The 19,116-nt window shown below is 46.5% G+C and overlaps 1 protein-coding gene across 2 annotated transcripts in view; it reads left to right on the top strand.

The window, feature by feature from the left end:
- The window catches only part of CCDC13 (coiled-coil domain containing 13), a 91,731-nt gene that overhangs the window by 25,789 nt on the left and 46,826 nt on the right, over positions 1-19,116 (top strand). For both annotated transcript variants that reach the window (XM_077490543.1, XM_077490544.1), the window contains exons 2-5: positions 2,215-2,429; positions 6,803-6,951; positions 14,902-15,044; positions 16,948-17,025. In XM_077490543.1, coding sequence (XP_077346669.1) covers positions 2,221-2,429; positions 6,803-6,951; positions 14,902-15,044; positions 16,948-17,025 — 579 coding nt within the window. In that variant the 5' untranslated portion in view covers positions 2,215-2,220. The remainder of the gene's footprint in view (positions 1-2,214; positions 2,430-6,802; positions 6,952-14,901; positions 15,045-16,947; positions 17,026-19,116) is intronic.

Here is a 19,116-nt window from a genome sequence, read left to right as displayed (position 1 = left end):
TATAGAGCGAGAATAGGAGGGGCCCAAGGACGGAACCTTGGGGAACCCCTACAGAAAGAGGAAGTGGTATAGAGCGAGAATAGGAGGGGCCCAAGGACGGAACCTTGGGGTACCCCAACAGAAATAGGAAGAGGTATAGAGCGAGAATAGGAGGGGCCCAAGGACGGAACCTTGGGGTACCCCAACAGAAATAGGAAGAGGTATAGAGTGACAATAGGAAGGGCCCAAGGACGGAACCTTGGGGTACCCCAACAGAAAGAGGAAGTGGTATAGAGCAAGAATAGGAGTTGCCCAAGGACGGAACCTTGGGGTACCCCAACAGAAAGAGGAAGTGGTAGAGCGAGAATAGGAGGGGCCCAAGGACGGAACCTTGGGGTACCCCAACAGAAAGAGGAAGTGGTAGAGCGAGAATAGGAGGGGCCCAAGGACGGAACCTTGGGGTACCCCAACAGAAAGAGGAAGTGGTAGAGCGAGAATAGGAGGGGCCCAAGGACGGAACCTTGGGGTACCCCAACAGAGGAAGAGGAGCGGAGGAGATGGAGTTGTAAGTGACACCGAAAGTGCGCTGAGCTAGGTAGGAGAACCAGGGTAAAGCAGAATCACGGAGGCCAAGGGAGTGTAGTTATCTGAGGAGGAGCAGGTGGTCAACTGTGTTGAAGGCAGCAGAGAGATCTTAGCCCTTGTACACACGGTCGGAGAATCCGTCGGAATGTGTCCTATCGGACCGTTTTGTCGGATAATCCGACTGTGTGTGGTCTCCATTGGACTGTTTCCGTCGGAATATCCGTCGGACCCAATTTTCCAACTTGTTGGAAATATTTTCCGACCAACTGGTTCGATCAGACATACTCCGATCATGTGTAGAGAATATTGATCGGACAAAGTGCCACGCATGCTCAGATCAAATTCCTACATCAAAGCTATTGGCTACTAGCCTGAATGTAGTCCCATCGTAACGAAATTACGTCATCACGTTCTGAATGATCGGATTTTTCAACAACTTTGTCCGACCGTGTGTATGCAACAGTTTCGGACAAAATCCGACGGACAAAATCCGACGGATTTAGTTGTTGAAATCTCCGACCGTGTGTACAGGGGCTTAGAGTATGAGTATGGAGTATGGAGTAGTGGCCGTTGGTTTTAGCGGTTAGTAGGTCACTGGTGAGTTTTAGTAGGGCAGTTTCAGTAGAATGTTGTGGACTGTAGGGTATCGAGAAGGTTGTTGTCAGTTTGGTAGCAACTCATTCGGTCATGGACAAGGCGTTCCAGGAGCTTGGAGGCAAAAGGGAGCAGGGAGATGGGGTCTTAAGTTAGTCAAACAGGTGGGGTCTAGTGAGGCTTTTTTTTTTAAGTATGGGGGGGGTAACCAGTAGATGCTTGAGCGGGGGAAGGAAAGGTGCCGGAGGAGAGGGAGAGGTTGAAGATGTGGGTTGGGGAGTTGAGGATAGAGCAGGAAGGTGGTCGCAGGAATTGTGAGGGTCCAGGGGACAGGTGGTGAGGTGGGCCATGGAGAGGAGTTTATCAACTTCTTCGGGGGTAACTGGGCAGAAGGAGGAGAGTGTTGAGCGCGGTGTTGGACCCGATGTGTTGGGTAGTGGAGGAAATTTTATTCTGTTAATCTCCACGTGAATTGTGTCCATTTTGCTTATGAAAAGGTTGGCAATCTCTTGAGCGGTGAGCAAGTTGGTGGGCGGGGGGCAGTTCGGGGTGACGTAAGGAATTAAGGGTAGAAAAGAGTTGACGAGGTTTGATGAGAGGGTTGTAGTAGGTTTCTTTAGCAGTGTGGAGGCAGGAGTTGTATTTGAGATTGAAGGGCAGATTTGTAGAGGGTGAAGTCTTGCAGGGACTTAGATTTACGCCGCGATCGCTCAAGAGAACGGCTCCATCTCTTGAGACTTCTGGTGTCGTCTATTTGCCGGGGTTTTGGCAGATGAGGCCGGGTTCTGTACTACACGGTGATCCGCACACTACACCGCGATCCAGTAGAAGTCTTCATGAACAACCCCCTCTATATACCCAACATCCGATTACCGTAACCCTACCAAACAAACCCCTGTTGTGGGAGGTCCCGGGTCACATGTCTCTGAGGTTATCCCCCCTCGATCTGCTCCCCGGGGATTTCCTAGCCAGGCCGATGCGGGTTCCATCTGAGCAGTACGGGTCTCCGGGGGGACCCATAGATATCAGTATATAACGGGGGTTCGTGTCTTCCAGGTCACCATGGAATCGGACGCCATGATAAATGAAAACCTGCGGCAGCAGTTCAAGGCGCTCCAGGAGCAGCAACAGAAACGTCTGCAGAGACTGATGGAGAGGAAGAAGGAGAAGCAGAGCGACAAGGAGCAGAGCAGAGCCGACGCGTTCGGGGTTCAGGACCAGCTAGATCTGCTCCAGTTGGACCGGGACTCCTCCAGCGATCTGGGGAAAAGGTGACATCATTGACTTCTATTGCATGCAATACCGTATGTGGCCAGAGTGCCGGGGGGGGGCGCCGGAGAGCCTCGGAAATACTCGGGCACAGCTCGGCTGAACTCGTAAAGGCTCCGAAACACTCGGGAACAGCGTATTTCCGAGTGTTTCCGAGTATTTACAGTTTACATTTACTTCACCCCCCACTGCCCCCACCCACCATCAACCTCTCCCTCTCCCCCTAGCCTGTTCACCCCCCCCCCCATGTATCTCGGGCCCCTGCTTTCCCATCTTCAGGCTGGAAACCAACATGGCGGGTTCCGCTGGGTAGAGGGGAGGGAATACCTGTTCAAACCCCTCCCCCTTTTTGTCGCTGACCCAGAAGTGGCGTGTTAAAGTGGTGGGCCACCCCAAAAAAAAAAAAGCATTAATATTCTTAACCTCTTCCCGACCACTTCACGCCGGTATACGTCGGCAGAAGGGCACGTACAGGAAAAATCATGTACCTGTACATTGCCCTTTAAGAGGCGGGGGCGCGCGCGCCGAGGCTCCGTGGGTCCAGTCCCGCGGACTCGATCGCCACAGGGACACCCGCGATCGCCTCACGGAGAGGTAAAACGGGGAGATGCCGATGTAAACAGCATCTCCCTGTTCTGCCTAGCAACAAGTGACACTGATCTCTGCTCCCTGTGATTGGAGCACCCCGCAGACTGACACCCCGCAACAATGATCGCCGCGATGCGTGCCACCCTGATCACGTCATATGACGTCCGGTCAGGATATTACAACCACTTGTCCACCCCACCATCATTTTGCTATATGGCGGGCGGCAAGTGGTTAATACAGCGCTCCCAACCCGTGCCAAAGATGCTGCTTGGAGGAGTTTTCAGGAACGTCCCGCAAGTGCACCGCCCCGGTGTGAAAAGACACACCGCAGTGAATGGGAGAGGCTTTTCAGGCGCTGTGCAGAGGCTATTTCTAGAGCTAAACTGAGAAAGGGGCCTCACTGTCAGAAGGATGTTTACAGCAATAAATAAATTAAATTGAATGCAACTGTGTAAAAATTTATAATTAAAACATTAATAATAATTAAACTCCCCCTGTTGGTCCCGCCCGCAAACAGTAATTGTCCCACACATGGGAGGTATCACCGCAAACATCAGATTATGGGCAGTAATTCTAGCACCAGACCTGTTGGCAGGGCGTCTTTAATATTGATTGGACCCTGGGCATAACTTTTCTTGGGCCCCCCCCATGCAGTTTCGCTCTCCACCTGCTCTGAGACATACAATAAATAGCAGCTAGACTGAAAATCAGTTTACTGAATCAGATCAGGCAGTTATTGTGATTAGTTGCCAGAGGTTACAGTGTATCATTACCGCTCACTGACTGGTTTCTGGCGGCACACATTACGGCTCACTGATTAGTTACTAGAGGTTACAGTACATGATTTCTGCTTGTTGATTGGTTAACAGTGATAACTGTGGATATGACCTCAGGGGGGCCTGATATACCTATCAATGCCGCCGAATGCCCCTATTTACATATGAATGGCACCACTATTTACATATGAATGCCCGTAATTCACATGTAAACACAGGGTCTGCAGATGAGTCATCTTTACACAACAATAGGGCAGAGCTGGGCAGCATTAGTAGCAGCACTTCACACTGAGATATCAGGACACCGCACAGGACTAAAACCTCAAGGGATGAGTACATTTAAACCAGGATAGTTGGCAAGTATGAGGCAGCTGCTTTGGGCCCCACAACAATGACAGGGCCCAGGGCAGCTGCCCGTTTTTCCCTGCCTTAAAAACAGCCCTGCCTGTTGGGTATCTATTTAGTCGGCGTAACATCTTTTATATTTTTTGAAAAAAATTGGGTTATGTATTGTGTTTTCCACATTTAAAATTCAATTGTATTTTTTCTCAAAAATTGTGGTTAAAAATACCGCTGCGCAAATATCGTGTGACATAAAAAATTGCAAAACTCACCAATTTATTCTCTAGGGCCTCTACGTTAAAGAAAATATATATATTATATAAAATTTTTCTTTAAGGCAGAGGCCCTAGAGCAGGAGTGGCCAACCAGTGGCCCGGGGCCACATGTGGCCCGCGGAGCCCTCTGATGTGGCCTGCGACCTCCTGTGGGTTAGCAAGCCCAGATCGCAGGTTGCCAACCCATCCTACCACAGCATCAGTGTTGTGAATGAAGCTGGTGGTAGAGGAAGAAAGTGGCTGCAGAGCAGAGCCTCATAAACTGATGCTTCCTGTACAGCGCTGGCTGTCTATGGCAGTCTATGGCAAAGTTCAGTTAACCCGCAGGATAGACACAGGTGCACCACTCTGCAACCACGGTGCGGGTAAACCACAGCACGTCAGTATGAAAGTCTTAAGCTCTTTTCACACGATCGGCCCTACCCAATCGGACCCTCTGATCCTCTAAAAAAAAAAAAAAAAAAAAAAAATACTGGGTGGATCGGATTGGAGGGCCTATAGAGTGGCCGTGACCTGTCATCCGCCCACTCCACTCATTGTGGCCCGCGACTGGTTACCAAGTTGCTTAAGTGGCCCTCGCTCTTAAAAAGGTTGGGCACCCCTGCCCTAGGGAATAAATCGGTTAGACGGGGGGGGGGGGGGGGGGAGGCGGGGGTGGTTAGGAGAATTATATAAAGTTGCTGGAGAGGGTAAAGTTCTATTTATAGTGTCATAATAAAGTATATAAGAGTTGTAAAACAGATATTTATCAGTCTGTGGAGCTCTAGCACCATCTTGTGGACATATGATAAAACTGCCATCAGAGGTAAAGCGTAAATCAACCCAAAAACAATGGTGGCTGCCTAGGTTATTGTTGCGGGGGGAGCGTGATTGTGGGAGGACATTATTTATTATCCGATCGCTCTGTAGCCATCATTCGGTTTTGGCCTGGACAGCAAGTGGTTAAAAAACATATATAATGTCAGGTGGTTCTAACTCATTTTCTGGCAAAAAAAAAAATTTAGATTTTTAGGTGAGACGTGTCAGAATTGGGTTGGTGTTTGAAGTAGTTAAAGAATTTCACTAAATGTATTTTTTTTTTTTAATGCAAACAATGTAATCTGCCAACAAGGGGCATGCTGACAGATGCAAAAAGCAGAGTGACAGGGAGAGGAATATATAAGGGGAACATCCCGTTCTTCCGGCCTCTGGGCAGTTGATACTGTTGCTCGGGAAGACATGTTACTGTTGCTCGGGAAGACATGTTACTGTTGCTCGGGAAGACATGTTACTGTTGCTCGGGAAGACATGTTACTGTTGCTCGGGAAGACATGTTACTGTTGCTCGGGAAGACATGTTACTGTTGCTCGGGAAGACATGTTACTGTTGCTCGGGAAGACATGTTACTGTTGCTCAGGAAGACATGTTACTGTTGCTCGGGAAGACATGTTACTGTTGCTCGGGAAGACATGTTACTGTTGCTCGGGAAGACATGTTACTGTTGCTCAGGAAGACATGTTACTGTTGCTCGGGAAGACATGTTACTGTTGCTCAGGAAGACATGTTATTGTTGCTCGGGAAGACATGTTACTGTTGCTCGGGAAGACATGTTACTGTTTCTCGGGGAGACATGTTACTGTTGGTCTGGGAGACATGTTATTGTTGCTCGGAAAGACATGTTACTGTTGCTCGGGGAGACATGTTATTGTTGCTCAGGAAGACATGTTACTGTTGCTCGGGAAGACATGTTACTGTTTCTCGGGGAGACATGTTACTGTTGCTCTGGGAGACATGTTATTGTTGCTCGGGAAGACATGTTACTGTTGCTCGGGAAGACATGTTACTGTTGCTCGGGGAGACATGTTATTGTTGCTCGGGAAGACATGTTACTGTTGCTCGGGGAGACATGTTACTGTTGCTCGGGGAGACATGTTACTGTTGCTCGGGAAGACATGTTACTGTTGCTCGGGGAGACATGTTACTGTTGCTCGGGGAGACATGTTACTGTTGCTTGGGGAGACATGTTACTGTTGCTCGGGGAGACATGTTACTGTTGCTCGGGGAGACATGTTACTGTTGCTCGGGGAGACATGTTATTGTTGCTCGGGAAGACATGTTACTGTTGCTCGGGGAGACATGTTACTGTTGCTCGGGAAGACATGTTACTGTTGCTCGGGGAGACATGTTACTGTTGCTCGGGGAGACATGTTACTGTTGCTCGGGGAGACATGTTACTGTTGCTCGGGGAGACATGTTACTGTTGCTCGGGGAGACATGTTACTGTTGCTCGGGGAGACATGTTACTGTTGCTTGGGGAGACATGTTACTGTTGCTTGGGGAGACATGTTACTGTTGCTCGGGAAGACATGTTACTGTTGCTCGGGATCTAACGGCAGAGTTCTTCCCTTGGGACAGGCTCCTGGAGGACGAGAACCAACAGTTGGAGGGACAGTTACGAGAACTGCAGGATGAAAACGGACGATTGCACAAACTTCTGAAAGAAAAAGAGTTTGAGATTCGACACCTCAGGAGGAAAGTAGAAGACGACAAGGTGGCTCTAGCCGGTAATCACCAATCATATGAAGTATATACAGCGGGGGGGGGGGGGGGGGGATAATGATTTGATCCCCTGCGGATTGTGTAAGTTGGCCCACTTACAAAGAAATGAAGGGTCTATAATTTTTATCATAGGTGTATTTTATATGATAGAGACAGAATATCAACCAAAAATCCAGAAAAGAACACATGATACAAATGTTATAAATTGATTTGCATTTTAATGATGAAATAAGTATTTGATTCCCAAGCAAAACATGACTTGGTACTCGGTGGAGAAACCCTTGTTGGCAAGCAGAGAGGTAAGTCATTTCTTGTAGTTGGTGATCAGGTCTGCCCACATCTCAGGAGGGATTTTGGTCCTCTCTTCTTTACAGATCTTCTCTAAATCCTTAAAGCGGGAGTTCTGCCTTTTTTTTAAAAAGCCAGCAGCTACAAATACTGCAGCTGCTGACTTTTAAAATAATGACACTTACCCGCCCAGCGCGCCCGCGATGTCGGCACCCGAAGCCGATCTCTCGATCGTCTCTCAGGTGCTGCCGTCGCCATCTTGGGTATGGGAATCAGGAAGTGAACCATTTCCCGGTTCCCTACTGCGCATGCGCGAGTCGCGCTGCGCAATAAGGATGGTCCCCGCTGTCTCTGGGATCCGTGTGTTTCCCAGCAGGCAGCGGGGGACTTTCAGAAAGGGGCGTAGATTCTGCGGAAAGGGGCGTACCTTCTGCAGAATCTACGCCGGAAGTGGGTGCAGATACCTGTACTGTACAGGTACCTGCACCCCCCCTCCCCCCTGAAAGGTGCCAATGGTGGCGCCGGAGGGGGGGAGGATTCCAATGAGCAGAAGGTCCACTTTAGGGTGGACCTCCGCTTTAAGGTTTCTTGGCTCATAGTTTCATCTCCCTCCATAACTTTTCTATAGGATTAAGGTCTGGAGACCGGCTAGGCCACTCCATGACCTTAGTTTGCTTCTTCTTGAGCCACTCCTTTCTTGCCTTGGCGGTATGTTTTGGGTGATTGTCGTGCTGGAAGACCCATCCACGACCCATCTTCAGTGTTCTGGCCGAGGGAAGAAGGCTCTCATCCAAGATTTTACAATACATGGTAGACATGTGAACTCACAAAAAATTAGTTTGTTTTAATTTCATCGTTTTTTTTTTTTTTTTGCTTTTTTCAGAAATTGGAAAATTCAAAAATTCGGAAGCGCTTTATCGGCACTTTTTTTTAACACTAAAGTGCCTGAAAAACGGCCGAAAAATGCCCCAGTGTGAAAGGGGTCTTAGGGATATAGTCAGCATTTTTCTTCCTCCATCACGGCGAGTCGAGTTAATACCAAAGAGCTCAATTTTGATGTCATCTGATGACAGCGCTTTCTCCTAGACATGTGCACTTCATTTAGTTCTGGATTCGTTTTTTAATGCGAAATTCGACAAATTCGTTAATTCGGAAATATTCGAATTAACGAAAACCCGTTTAGTAAATTTGAAAATAAGAATGAAAATCTGAAAATTCTAAAATTTGAAAATCCAAAAAATAACTACAGTAACTTATAATAATTAGCTATTAAATTATAGGTATTGGAATTTCCTTTCAAATTTGGCTGTTACAAATTTATCCGAAGTTAGGAATTATCCAAAATAACCAATGCCACATCTAAATGAATGGAACTAATTATTAATAATAATAATAATAATAATAATAATAAACTTTTTATTATTAATATTAATTCTTTATGTTCCATTCATTTAGATGCGGCATTCGTTATTTCAGATAATTTGTCACTTCGGATAAATTCGTATTCGTTACGTTCACTAACAGCCAAATTTGAAAGGAAATTAAAATACCTATAATTTAATAGTTAGCTGTTTTTAGTGAGTTATTAGTTTGAATTTTCAGATTTTCGCATATTCGGATTTACGATTTTATGAATTTTTCTAATTCACAAATACCGCATCTAAAAGAATGGAACGTAACTAATTCAAATTTTTCCGAAGTTACAAATTTATTTGAAATAACGAATTTCGATCATAATGAATGACCCGAAAAACAAAACAAATGGAACTAAAGTGAAGGTATTTTTTGGTAGTGCACATGTCTACTTCTCCCGATCCATCTCTGAATCATTCAATTGTTCATTAGCAAACTTAAGACGGTCCTGTACATGTGATTTCTTGAGGAGGGGGACTTTGTGGGCACTGCAGGATTTCAGTCCATGGCGGTCCAAAGGTTTGTTTGGTGACTGTCGGCCCAACTGCCTTGAGATCATTCACAAGCTCCTCCTCCTCCAAGCTCCTCCTCCTCCAAGCTCCTCCTCCTCCACGCTCCTCCTCTGGACAGATCCCTCACTTTTCTCATGACCATCCTCACCCCATGAGGTGAAATCTTGGAGCTCCAGACCGATGGGGCGATTTGATGGTTATTTTTGGGCATGTGCACTGCTGAAAAATATGTTAATTTTCCTTTTTTGTTTAGATTTTTTTTTTATTTTTTGTTTTTCTGGTCATTCGTTATGTATAAAATTTTGAATAAATTCATAACTTCCATTCGTTTTAGATGCGGGTTCAGAAAAATCCAAAGAACTAAAATAAGAACGAAAATTCTAAAGAAAGAAAATCTGAAATAAAAACGAACTACTAAAGTGATTGTATGGGTTTTTTTTTTTTTTTTTTTTTAAACGACAAACATAATCATACTTCCCTCCACTGTGCAGCTCGTTTTGCGATCCTCCTCCTCTCGGGTCCCCCAGCAGCTCTCGCGGCTCCTCCCCACATCAGATAACCCCCCTAGGAGAAGCACTCTCCCACGGGGGGGTTACCTTGCGGGCGTGCTCCCGAGTCCAGCATTTGCATCCATAGACGGCGAATGTATGACTCGGGCACGCCCCCCCCCCCCATGGTGTCCGCATCATTGGATTTGATTGGTGCGGGAGCCAATGGCTGCGCTGCTATCAATTTATCCAATCAAGAGCCGAGAACCCCCCCCCGGGCGCGTCCCCTCTGGGGCAAGTTCCAGGGCTCAGGTAAGTAAAACTGGGGGGCCGGTCACTGCCAGGTGTTTTTTCACCATAGGGGAAGAAACACAAAGGTTTACAACCCCTTTAACTTATAGATATTGGAATTTCCTTTCAAATTTGGTTGTTAGTTAAAGGATTGCATACAAAGTTATCCGAAGTTACAAATTATCAGAAATAATGAATGCCGCATCTAAACGAATGGAACGTAACAAATTAATAATAATAAATAATAATAATTTAAACTGCCTTGTGAGTGTTACCATGTTACTACATATTTACTTTTCTGTTTCTGTACAACTTGAAAAACTTTATTAAAGCGGGAGTCCGCCATTTTTTATTTTATTTTTTAAAAGCCAGCAGCTACAAATACTGCAGCTGCTGACTTTTAAAATAGTGACACTTACCCGCCCAGCGCGCCCGCGATGTCGGCACCCGAAGCCGATCTCTCGATCGTCTCTCGGGTGCTGCCGCCGCCATCTTGGGTATGGGAATCAGGAAGTGGAGCCTTTCGGCTTCATTTCACGGTTCCCTACTGCGCATGCGCGAGTCGCGCTGCACAATAAGGATGGTCCCCGCTGTCTCTGGGATCCGTGTGTTTCCCAGCAGGCAGCGGGGGACCTGCGGAAAGGGGCGTAGATTCTGCGGAAAGGGGCGTAGATTCTGCGGATATCTATGCCGGAAGTGGGTGCAGATACCTGTACTGTACAGGTACCTGCACCCCCCTCCCCCCTGAAAGGTGCCAATTGTGGCGCCGGAGGGGGGGAGGGTTCCAATGAGCGGAAGCTCTACTTTAGGGTGGAGCTCCGCTTTAACCGCTTCGCGCCCACCCTATAGCCAAAAGACGGCTACAGAGCGGACGCTTACTGCCGGGACGTCGTCCCTGGACGTCCTCTTGTTTACTTCCCCCTCTGCGCGCCGCCGCGGGCGCGCATCAGGGAAGTTCTGCGCTGGCCGTGTCCCTCGGACACAGCCAGTCACAGATCGCTGTAAACGGCCAATCACAGCGGCCGTTTACAGAGCGATCAGCGTGTCCAATGAGAGATGATCTCATATGTAAACATATGAGATCATCTCTCAGCGCTGCTCTCCCTCCTCACACAGACAGCGTGTGAGAGGGGAGAGATGAACGGCTGCAGCGGCCGTAAGTTTAAAAAAAAGTGCCATCCGCCCCAGTGCCATCCTCGCCCAGTGCCATCCTCCCCAGAGCCACCTGCCCCCAGTGCCACCTGTTAGTGCTATCTGTCCCCAGTGCCACCTGTTAGTGCTATCTGTCCCCAGTGCCACCTGTTAGTGCTATCTGTTGTCAGTGCCATTTGTCCCCAGTGCCATCTGTCATCAGTGCCACATATAAGTTAATTTTCAAAAAGCTGCGCTAAAAATGATCCAGAAATATTTGTGAAAAATAAATAAAAAAATAAATAAAAAATGTATCTAAACAATATTTAAGCAAAATCTAATCCAAAAAATGTGTATATTCAAATATTAGTCCATATCACCATCTACACACCCAAAAAATTATTTTATATATAAAAAATATATTCTTTTTGATTGTAGTTTCCACCGTGTAACACACCACACCGGTAAAGGAAAAGGTGTCTTCAAAGATGCAGAGACAGATTTCCACCACCAATATTACTGCCGCTTACCAGCTAGACTGGTCCCATCACAGAGACCAGATATGGCCACAACAAGAAAACACTCCTTCTGCACATGGACCGCCAGGAGGATAAATCTCAGTTCGGATGTTTGGAAAGGTCCTACGGCCACACCACTCATTGCCCGGCACATACAGAAACAAAAAGGGTCGCCATAGTGTAGTAAATTCTTAAGTTTAATAAATAAATAAAAGGTTGCACTTACATCAAGCTGAAAAAACAGTTCGCTGTGTTACAAACAAATTTGCCGGCCGGCTTCGTAAACGCTGCCCGTCGCTTCCGGGTTCAGCGTGGAACGCGGTGACATCAATACGCCACTCCTCCCTACGCCGTTTCGTTAAAAGTAACGTCTTCCAGGGGCACGGGCGGCGCATTGACTCACCGCATTAAATAACACTACATGCAATTAGTTCTGCCCCACTCTGAGCTTCTGATGGCCATATCAAGTAAGGGCAGATCACAACATCGTAATGGGCAGGTATGCAAATGTTATCTCCACATACCTTCCACTATATTATAGACGATCGGATCCTAAGGCATACACTACCTACCCAAACGAAGAGTTCGATTTAAATCTAAAAAACTAATATTTAAAACCGGGCAGAAATTACCTTAAACCAAAAAATTCGATCTAGATCTGAAAGACGGACATTAAATAGTATATAAGTGCCATCTGTCATCAGTGTCATGTGCCATCTGTTGTCAGTGTCACGTGTCATCAATGCCACTTATCGGTGCCATCTGTCATGAGTGTCACACGTCATCAGTGCCACGTATTAGTGCTATCTGTCATCGGTGCCACGTATTAGTACCATCTGTCATCAGTGCCACGTATGAGTGCCACATGTCATCAGTGCCACGTATAAGTGCCATTTGTCATCAGTGCCACGTGTCATCAGTGCCACATATTAGTGCCATCTGTCATCAGTGCCACGTATCAGTGCCATTTGTCATCATTGCCACCTGTCAGTGTCACGTGCCATCTGTTGTCAGTGTCACTTGTCATCAATGCCATTTATTGGTGCCATTTGTCATCAGTGTCACGCGTCATCGGTGCCACGTATTAGTGCCATCTGTCGTCGGTGCCACGTATTAGTGCCACGTGTCATCAGTGCCACATATTAGTGCCATCTGTCATCAGTGCCACGTGTAAGTGTCATCAGTGCCACGTATCAGTGCCATCTGTCATCAGTGCCACGTGTCATTGTAAAGGTGATGGACTGGCCAAGCATGTCTCCAGACCTAAACCCTATTGATCATCTGTGGGACATCCTCAAACGGAAGGTGGAGGAGCGCAAGGTCTCCAACATCCACCAGCTCCATGATGTCATCATGGAGGAGGGGAAGAGGACTCCAGTGCCAACCTGTGAAGCTCTGGTGACCTCCATGCCCAAGAGGGTTAAGGCAGTGCTGGAAAATAATGGTGGCCACACATAATATTGACACTTTGGGCCCAATTTGGATATTTTCACTTAGGGGTGTACTGACTTTTGTTGCCAGCAGTTTAGACATTAATGGCTGTGTGTTGAGTTATTTTGAGGGGACAGGAAATTTACACTGTTATACAAGCTGTACACTCACTACTTTACATTGTAGACAAGTGTCATTTCTTCAGTGTTGTCACATGAAAAGATAGAAGAAAATATTTACACAAATGTGAGGGGTGTACTTACTTTTGTGAGATACTGTATGTATACAGTATGTCTATATATATGTAGAGGGACTGGGAAAAGGAGGAGTCCTGTAGTCCAGCAGGCAGAGCTGACAATGCTGATCCAGATTACATTGCAGCAGAGGCACTGTCAATCCAAACAGGACATTGGGAAACGTTCTCAACAAGGTTTTTTTTTGCTTGTTTGTTTGTTTGTTTGTTTGGTTTTTTTGTTTTGTTTTTTTTGCACTTTCAGCGTTTTCAATGGATAGCAGGAAAATGCAATTACATTTATTAAGCAGATAAAAAAAATCGAATCAAATAAGCACACAATGGTGTACAGGCAGGGGAAGCAAGGTGACGCGTTTCACACGACAGGCGTGCTTTATCTGCTTAATAAATTCGATGGCCATGCAGTGGCTTTAGAAGAGAAGTATGGGCAGAATAGAAAATTGTATCAAATACTTACCGTAATTTTCCTTTCCTGGCACCAATCCATAGCAGCATACTACCGCATGTACCGCATGTATGTTGCCATGTTGGTGCCAGTAATACTGAAAATTGCATCACATACTTCGCTTAATTTCCCTTTCCCGGTGCCAATCCATAGCAGCATAGTACCACATGTATGCTACCATGTTAGTGCCAGAAAAAAATTGTATCAAATACTTACCTTCAATTTCCTTTTAAAATCTCCTTTCCTGGTGCCAATCCATGGCAACATACTACCACATGTACCGCATGTATACTGCCATGTTGGTACATGGAAAATTGTATCAAATGCTTACCGTAATTTTCCTTTTGTAATGCCCATCCATGGCAGCATATTTACCACATGTACCGCATGTATGCTGCCATGTTGGTGCCAGGAAAACTGAAAGTTGTATCAAATACTTACTTAATTTTCCTTTCCTGGTGTCAATCCATAGCAGCATACTACCACATGTACCACATGTATACTACCATGTTGGTGCCAGGAAAACTGAAAGTTGTATCAAATGCTTACCTTAATTTTCCTTTCCCGGTGCCAAACCATAGCAGAATACTACCACATGAACCACATGTATACTGCCATTTTGGTGCCAAAAAAAAACTGTATCAAATACTTACCTTAAATTTCCTTTCCTTTCCTGATGCCAATCCATGGCAGCATACTACCACTCTATGCTGCCACGTTGGTGCCAGGAAAATGGAAAATTGTATCAAATTCTTACTGTAATTTTCTTTTCCTGGCACCAATTCATAGCAGCATACTACCGCATGTACCACATGTATGTTGCCATGTTGGTGCCAGAAAAACTGAAAATTGTATCAAATTCTTACCGTAATTTTCTTTTCTTTTCTTAATTTTCTTAAGGAAAATTAAGGTAAGGATTTGATACAAATTTTAAATTTTCCTGGCACCAACATGGAAGTATACATGTGGTAATATGCTGCTATGAATTGGTGCCATTTAAAATTTAAAATTTGTATCAAATCCTTACCTTAATTTTCCTTTCCTGGTGCCAATCCACGGCAGCAGACTACCACCGTATGCTGCCATGTTTGATGCCAGTCCCCTAATTCTCCTTTATTGTAATATACAGTAAAAATAGTCTTGCTGTACAATAAACCACCCCCACTGTGGTGTGTCTTCCCTCAGGAACAGCCGGGATAGCGGGAGACGTTGCAGCAACAAAAATTGTGGAATTGTCCAAAAAAAATCGGGAGCTCAGCGCCGAGCTGGAGAGTGAGAAGACCAAAGCGAAACAGCTGAATAACAAAGTGAAAGAGCTGGAGCGAGAGGTAACAACATTAATCCCTGCTCGGGGCCTTCTGGTGCTGCTGGATTATAGCAGAACGCCAATGTGATGAAAAAAACCCAAAAAACACTATTTATTACATTAATGTATTTATTAGCTAATTTCACGCCTGTGTTATAGCCGAAAGACGGCTACAGCGCGGGCTTACTTTGCCAGGAGGGCATCCATGGGCATGAAGTAACTGAAAAACAACACGTGAACAAACTGTTATGCCCTGTACAAACTGTCGGACATTCCGACCACAAAATCCGTCGGAATTTTTCAGACGGATTATGGCCCGAAACTTGTGTTGCATACACACGGTCGCACAAAGTTGTCGGAAAATCCGATAGTTGGCGTAAAAAAACGTACAACGGGACTATGTAGAGGCCAGTAGCCAATAGCTTTCGTCTCCAATTTTTTTCTGAGCATGCGTGGCACTTTGTGCGTCGGAATTCTCTACACACCATCGGAAAAAGTTTGCGATCGGATTTTGTTGTCGGAAAATTTTAGATCCAGCTATCAAACTTTTTCCGTCGGAAATTCCTATGTGGACATTGAGACCTTTGTGTTTCGTTGAGCATTTTGTATTTTTGTCACTTGATTCATTTCACACCCATTTTCACACATCCATGGGCATCCCCGTGCTCCACAGGGGGCGCACAGGCAGCGCGCTCTGTGATCAGCTGATCAAAGATCAGGGTAAAGGGCCAGTCGCCCCTTTGCCACGTGATCAGCTGTCAGCCAATAAGTAGAAAAGGAGAAAGTCATTAACCAGCTTCTGTTAACAGGGACATCGGTCCCCACATTGGCGGTCAGTGCCCACCAGTACTCCTAATCCATACCCACCAGTGCCACCTATCAGTGCCCATTAGTACTGCTAATCAGTGCCCATTAGTACTGCTAATCAGCGCCCATTAGTACTGCTAATCAGTGCCCATTAGTACTCCTAATCCATGCCCACCAGTACTCCTAATCCATGCCCACCAGTGCCACCTATCAGGGCTCATTAGTACTGCTAGTCAGTGCCCATTAGTACTGCTAATCAGTGCCCATTAGTACTCCTAATCCATGCCCACCAGTACTCCTAATCCATGCCCACCAGTGCCACCTATCAGTGCCCATTAGTACTGCTAATCGATGCCCATTAGTACTGCTAATCAGTGCCCACCAGTACTCCTAATCCATGTCCACCAGTGCCACTTATCAGTGCCCATTAGTACTGCTAATCAGTGCCCATTAGTACTGCTAATCAGTGCCCACCAGTACTCCTAATCCATGCCCACCAGTACTCCTAATCCATGCCCACCAGTGCCACCTATCAGTGCCCATTAGTACTGCTAATCAGTGCTCATCAGTGCCTCATCATCAGTGTCACTTATCAGTGCAGCCTCATCAGTGCCCATCAATGAAGGAGAAAAATTACCTGTTTGAAATATATATATTTTTTTTTTCTAAATTTTCGGTGTTTGTTTAGCAAAAAATAAAAAGCCCAGTGGTGAATAAATACCACCAAAAAAAAAAAAAATGACAAAAATGTCATATCGGTACAGCATTGCATGACCGCGCAATTGTCATTCAAAGTGCAACAGCGCTGAAAGCTGAAAATTGGCCTGGGGTAAAAGGGGGTAAAAGTGCCCGGTAGGCAGGTGGGTAAAGGAATATTTTAGTTTTTGTATTGTACTTTTTTATTTTATATCTTATTTACAGTTATGTTACCATAAATGATTGCTTATGACTGTATAACATTTACTACAGGCACACAGCAGGTGGCGCTCTAGCGTTTGACTGCAGTTTGTGGTCATAATTGGGCTCTATGTACTTGGATGATCTCAAGCACATTTTTTATATGAAAACATTATTTGTTCGTTGCATAAATTTCCATTGTGTGTGTTTTTTTTTTGCAGCTGACAACATTTTCACAACTTCCTGAGAAAGACTCAAGGAATGGGATGAATGTGATCCGGTCCATGGAAGCAACTCCGGTAAATTGTTTCTGTGAAAAGATCTAACTACACTATACAGGGGTGTCAACAGGGTGGGGGGGGGGGGGTATAGGCAGTACTCCCATACCAGGCCCAGGCCTCATCGGTTCAGCAGGGGGCCTGGGCCTGGCAGGGCTGCTTATGGGTGGTCCCAGGGCATCATCATTCTACAGTGCAGGGGGGGGGGGGCACTGCTATCAAGCATAAAAACAGGTCCACTTGCGTGTAGTAGTGGCAATGCCCAGTCTACGGTTTGCCAGGTAGGTGTTTCTGCAGAGACAGTGGGAGATAAACTCTCGCCCTGTAAGCACGAGGGAGAGATCAGGGGCACCAACCTTCAATGTCAATGGAGAGGAAGCGTTGACTTTCTCTGCATGCTGTCCCAATGGCTGCCTTCCCAGACCACAATGAAAGCATCCCAGCCATGCACTAGCAGGTAGGTAGGTTATTGTAAATACTGGTCATAATGCTGGCAGATTACTAGGGAGGATACAAGATTATGAAGTACTGGGGGGGAGTAATGTCTAATATAAATGTAAGCAGAGGGGCACTGGGTGGGGGTTGAAGTTCTAGGAAGGGGCAACTTCTGCTGTGTCTTGGAAATTGTAAAGTGGGGGATGAAGTTGAAATGCCAGGAGTATGACCTTTTAATGATGGGCTCGGGCGTGTTCTGATTGAACCCGCCAGGAAGCCGGCACTGCACATGACCAATCGTAGGCAGCGTGTGTATGTGCAGATGCGGGTTGGGAAATGCCTCACTGCCTGTGATTGGTGGTGTGCAGTGACAGCTTCCTGGCGGGTTCGATCTGAACACGCCCCCTGAGCTCATCATTAATGACCTTTGTGTAGCCATACCTCTGCTTAAAGCGGAGTTCCACCTAAAAGTGGAACGTCCGCTATTCTGCTTCCTCCCCTCCCTCCGGTGCCATATTTGGCATTTTTCGGGTGGAGGGGGGAGCGGGTACCTGTGTTTGACAGGTCCCTTATCCCCACTTCTGTCAGACCACGCCGCAGCAAGGTACGTCAGAAGTCCGGCCCCCTCCTCCTTCCCCTGCTGCCAGTGTTGTGACATATACAGTCCGGCCATCGAAAAGTGTCTGCCCCGTACTGCACAGGCGCATCGCTTGCACAGTATGGAGCAGAAGGAGATTGGGAAAACATCCGAAGATGAACGGCGCCTGCGCCGTGAGTCGAGGTGCAAGCCCCACCATCCAAGTGGACATAGGGCTGCACATATTAGAGGGCCCCCTCGTGGGCTGGCTTTGCTCGCCACGCTTTGGCACAGTTTGATTCGCTCGGCTCTTTTATTCTAACGCTATGTCCACTTGGATGGTGGGGCTAGAACCTGGACTCACGGCGCAGGCGCCGTTCATCTTCGGCTATTTTCGGAATCTGCTTGTCCTGTGTAATGCGCATGCGCAGTACACAGCGGACACTATCCGACGGGGGGCGCTATCCGACAGGACACCGGACCTGTAAGGGAGCGCAGCGAGCTTCACGCATGCGCAATAGGGACCTGGCTGTGAGTGGCCGGAGCTGCGATGATGACGTCACTCCCGCATGCGCACGGGAGTATTCTTTCCGGCAAGGTCCGGCGGCGTTTACCGAAACTTCAGCCGGATCTTCACAGTACATGCAAAGTGAATATCTCCTAAATGTACAGGTTTAGAATATATTAATTTTACCTACAGGTAATCCTTATTATAGGCTTACCTGTAGGTAAAAATGTAAAAAAAAAGGGGTATACAACCACTTTAAAGAAGTCCTTTGCTTCAATTAGGAATGGGCACAGGAGCGAGTAAATTTACCAATCACTCACTTTGTTCATTCAGAACAGGAAGGGGTCGGTAAATTACATATTTACCCGTCCCTTCCTCCTGTTTTGCTTCCTGATACATCCCCCACAGCAGCCGACGAAAGGAGAAGAGAGGAGAGAAGCCAGCAGCACTGCTGGGGGTGGGGGATCTTTGCCCCATGGGGTGATTAAGGTGTGCCCAGGCACATCTGGTACACTCCATGCACATGCCTATGGTGGATAGTTTTTTATGGAGAAATGATTATGAAAACATCCAGCAGAACCTTCTCAACTGT

Source organism: Lithobates pipiens, unplaced genomic scaffold, assembly GCF_037356315.1.
Source record: "Lithobates pipiens isolate NorthernLeopardFrog02 unplaced genomic scaffold, aLitPip1_a1.2 Scaffold_19, whole genome shotgun sequence".
Taxonomy (NCBI): domain Eukaryota; kingdom Metazoa; phylum Chordata; class Amphibia; order Anura; family Ranidae; genus Lithobates; species Lithobates pipiens.
The sequence above is the reverse complement of the archived record's forward strand: the minus strand, read 5'-3'. Positions and strand labels throughout refer to the sequence as shown.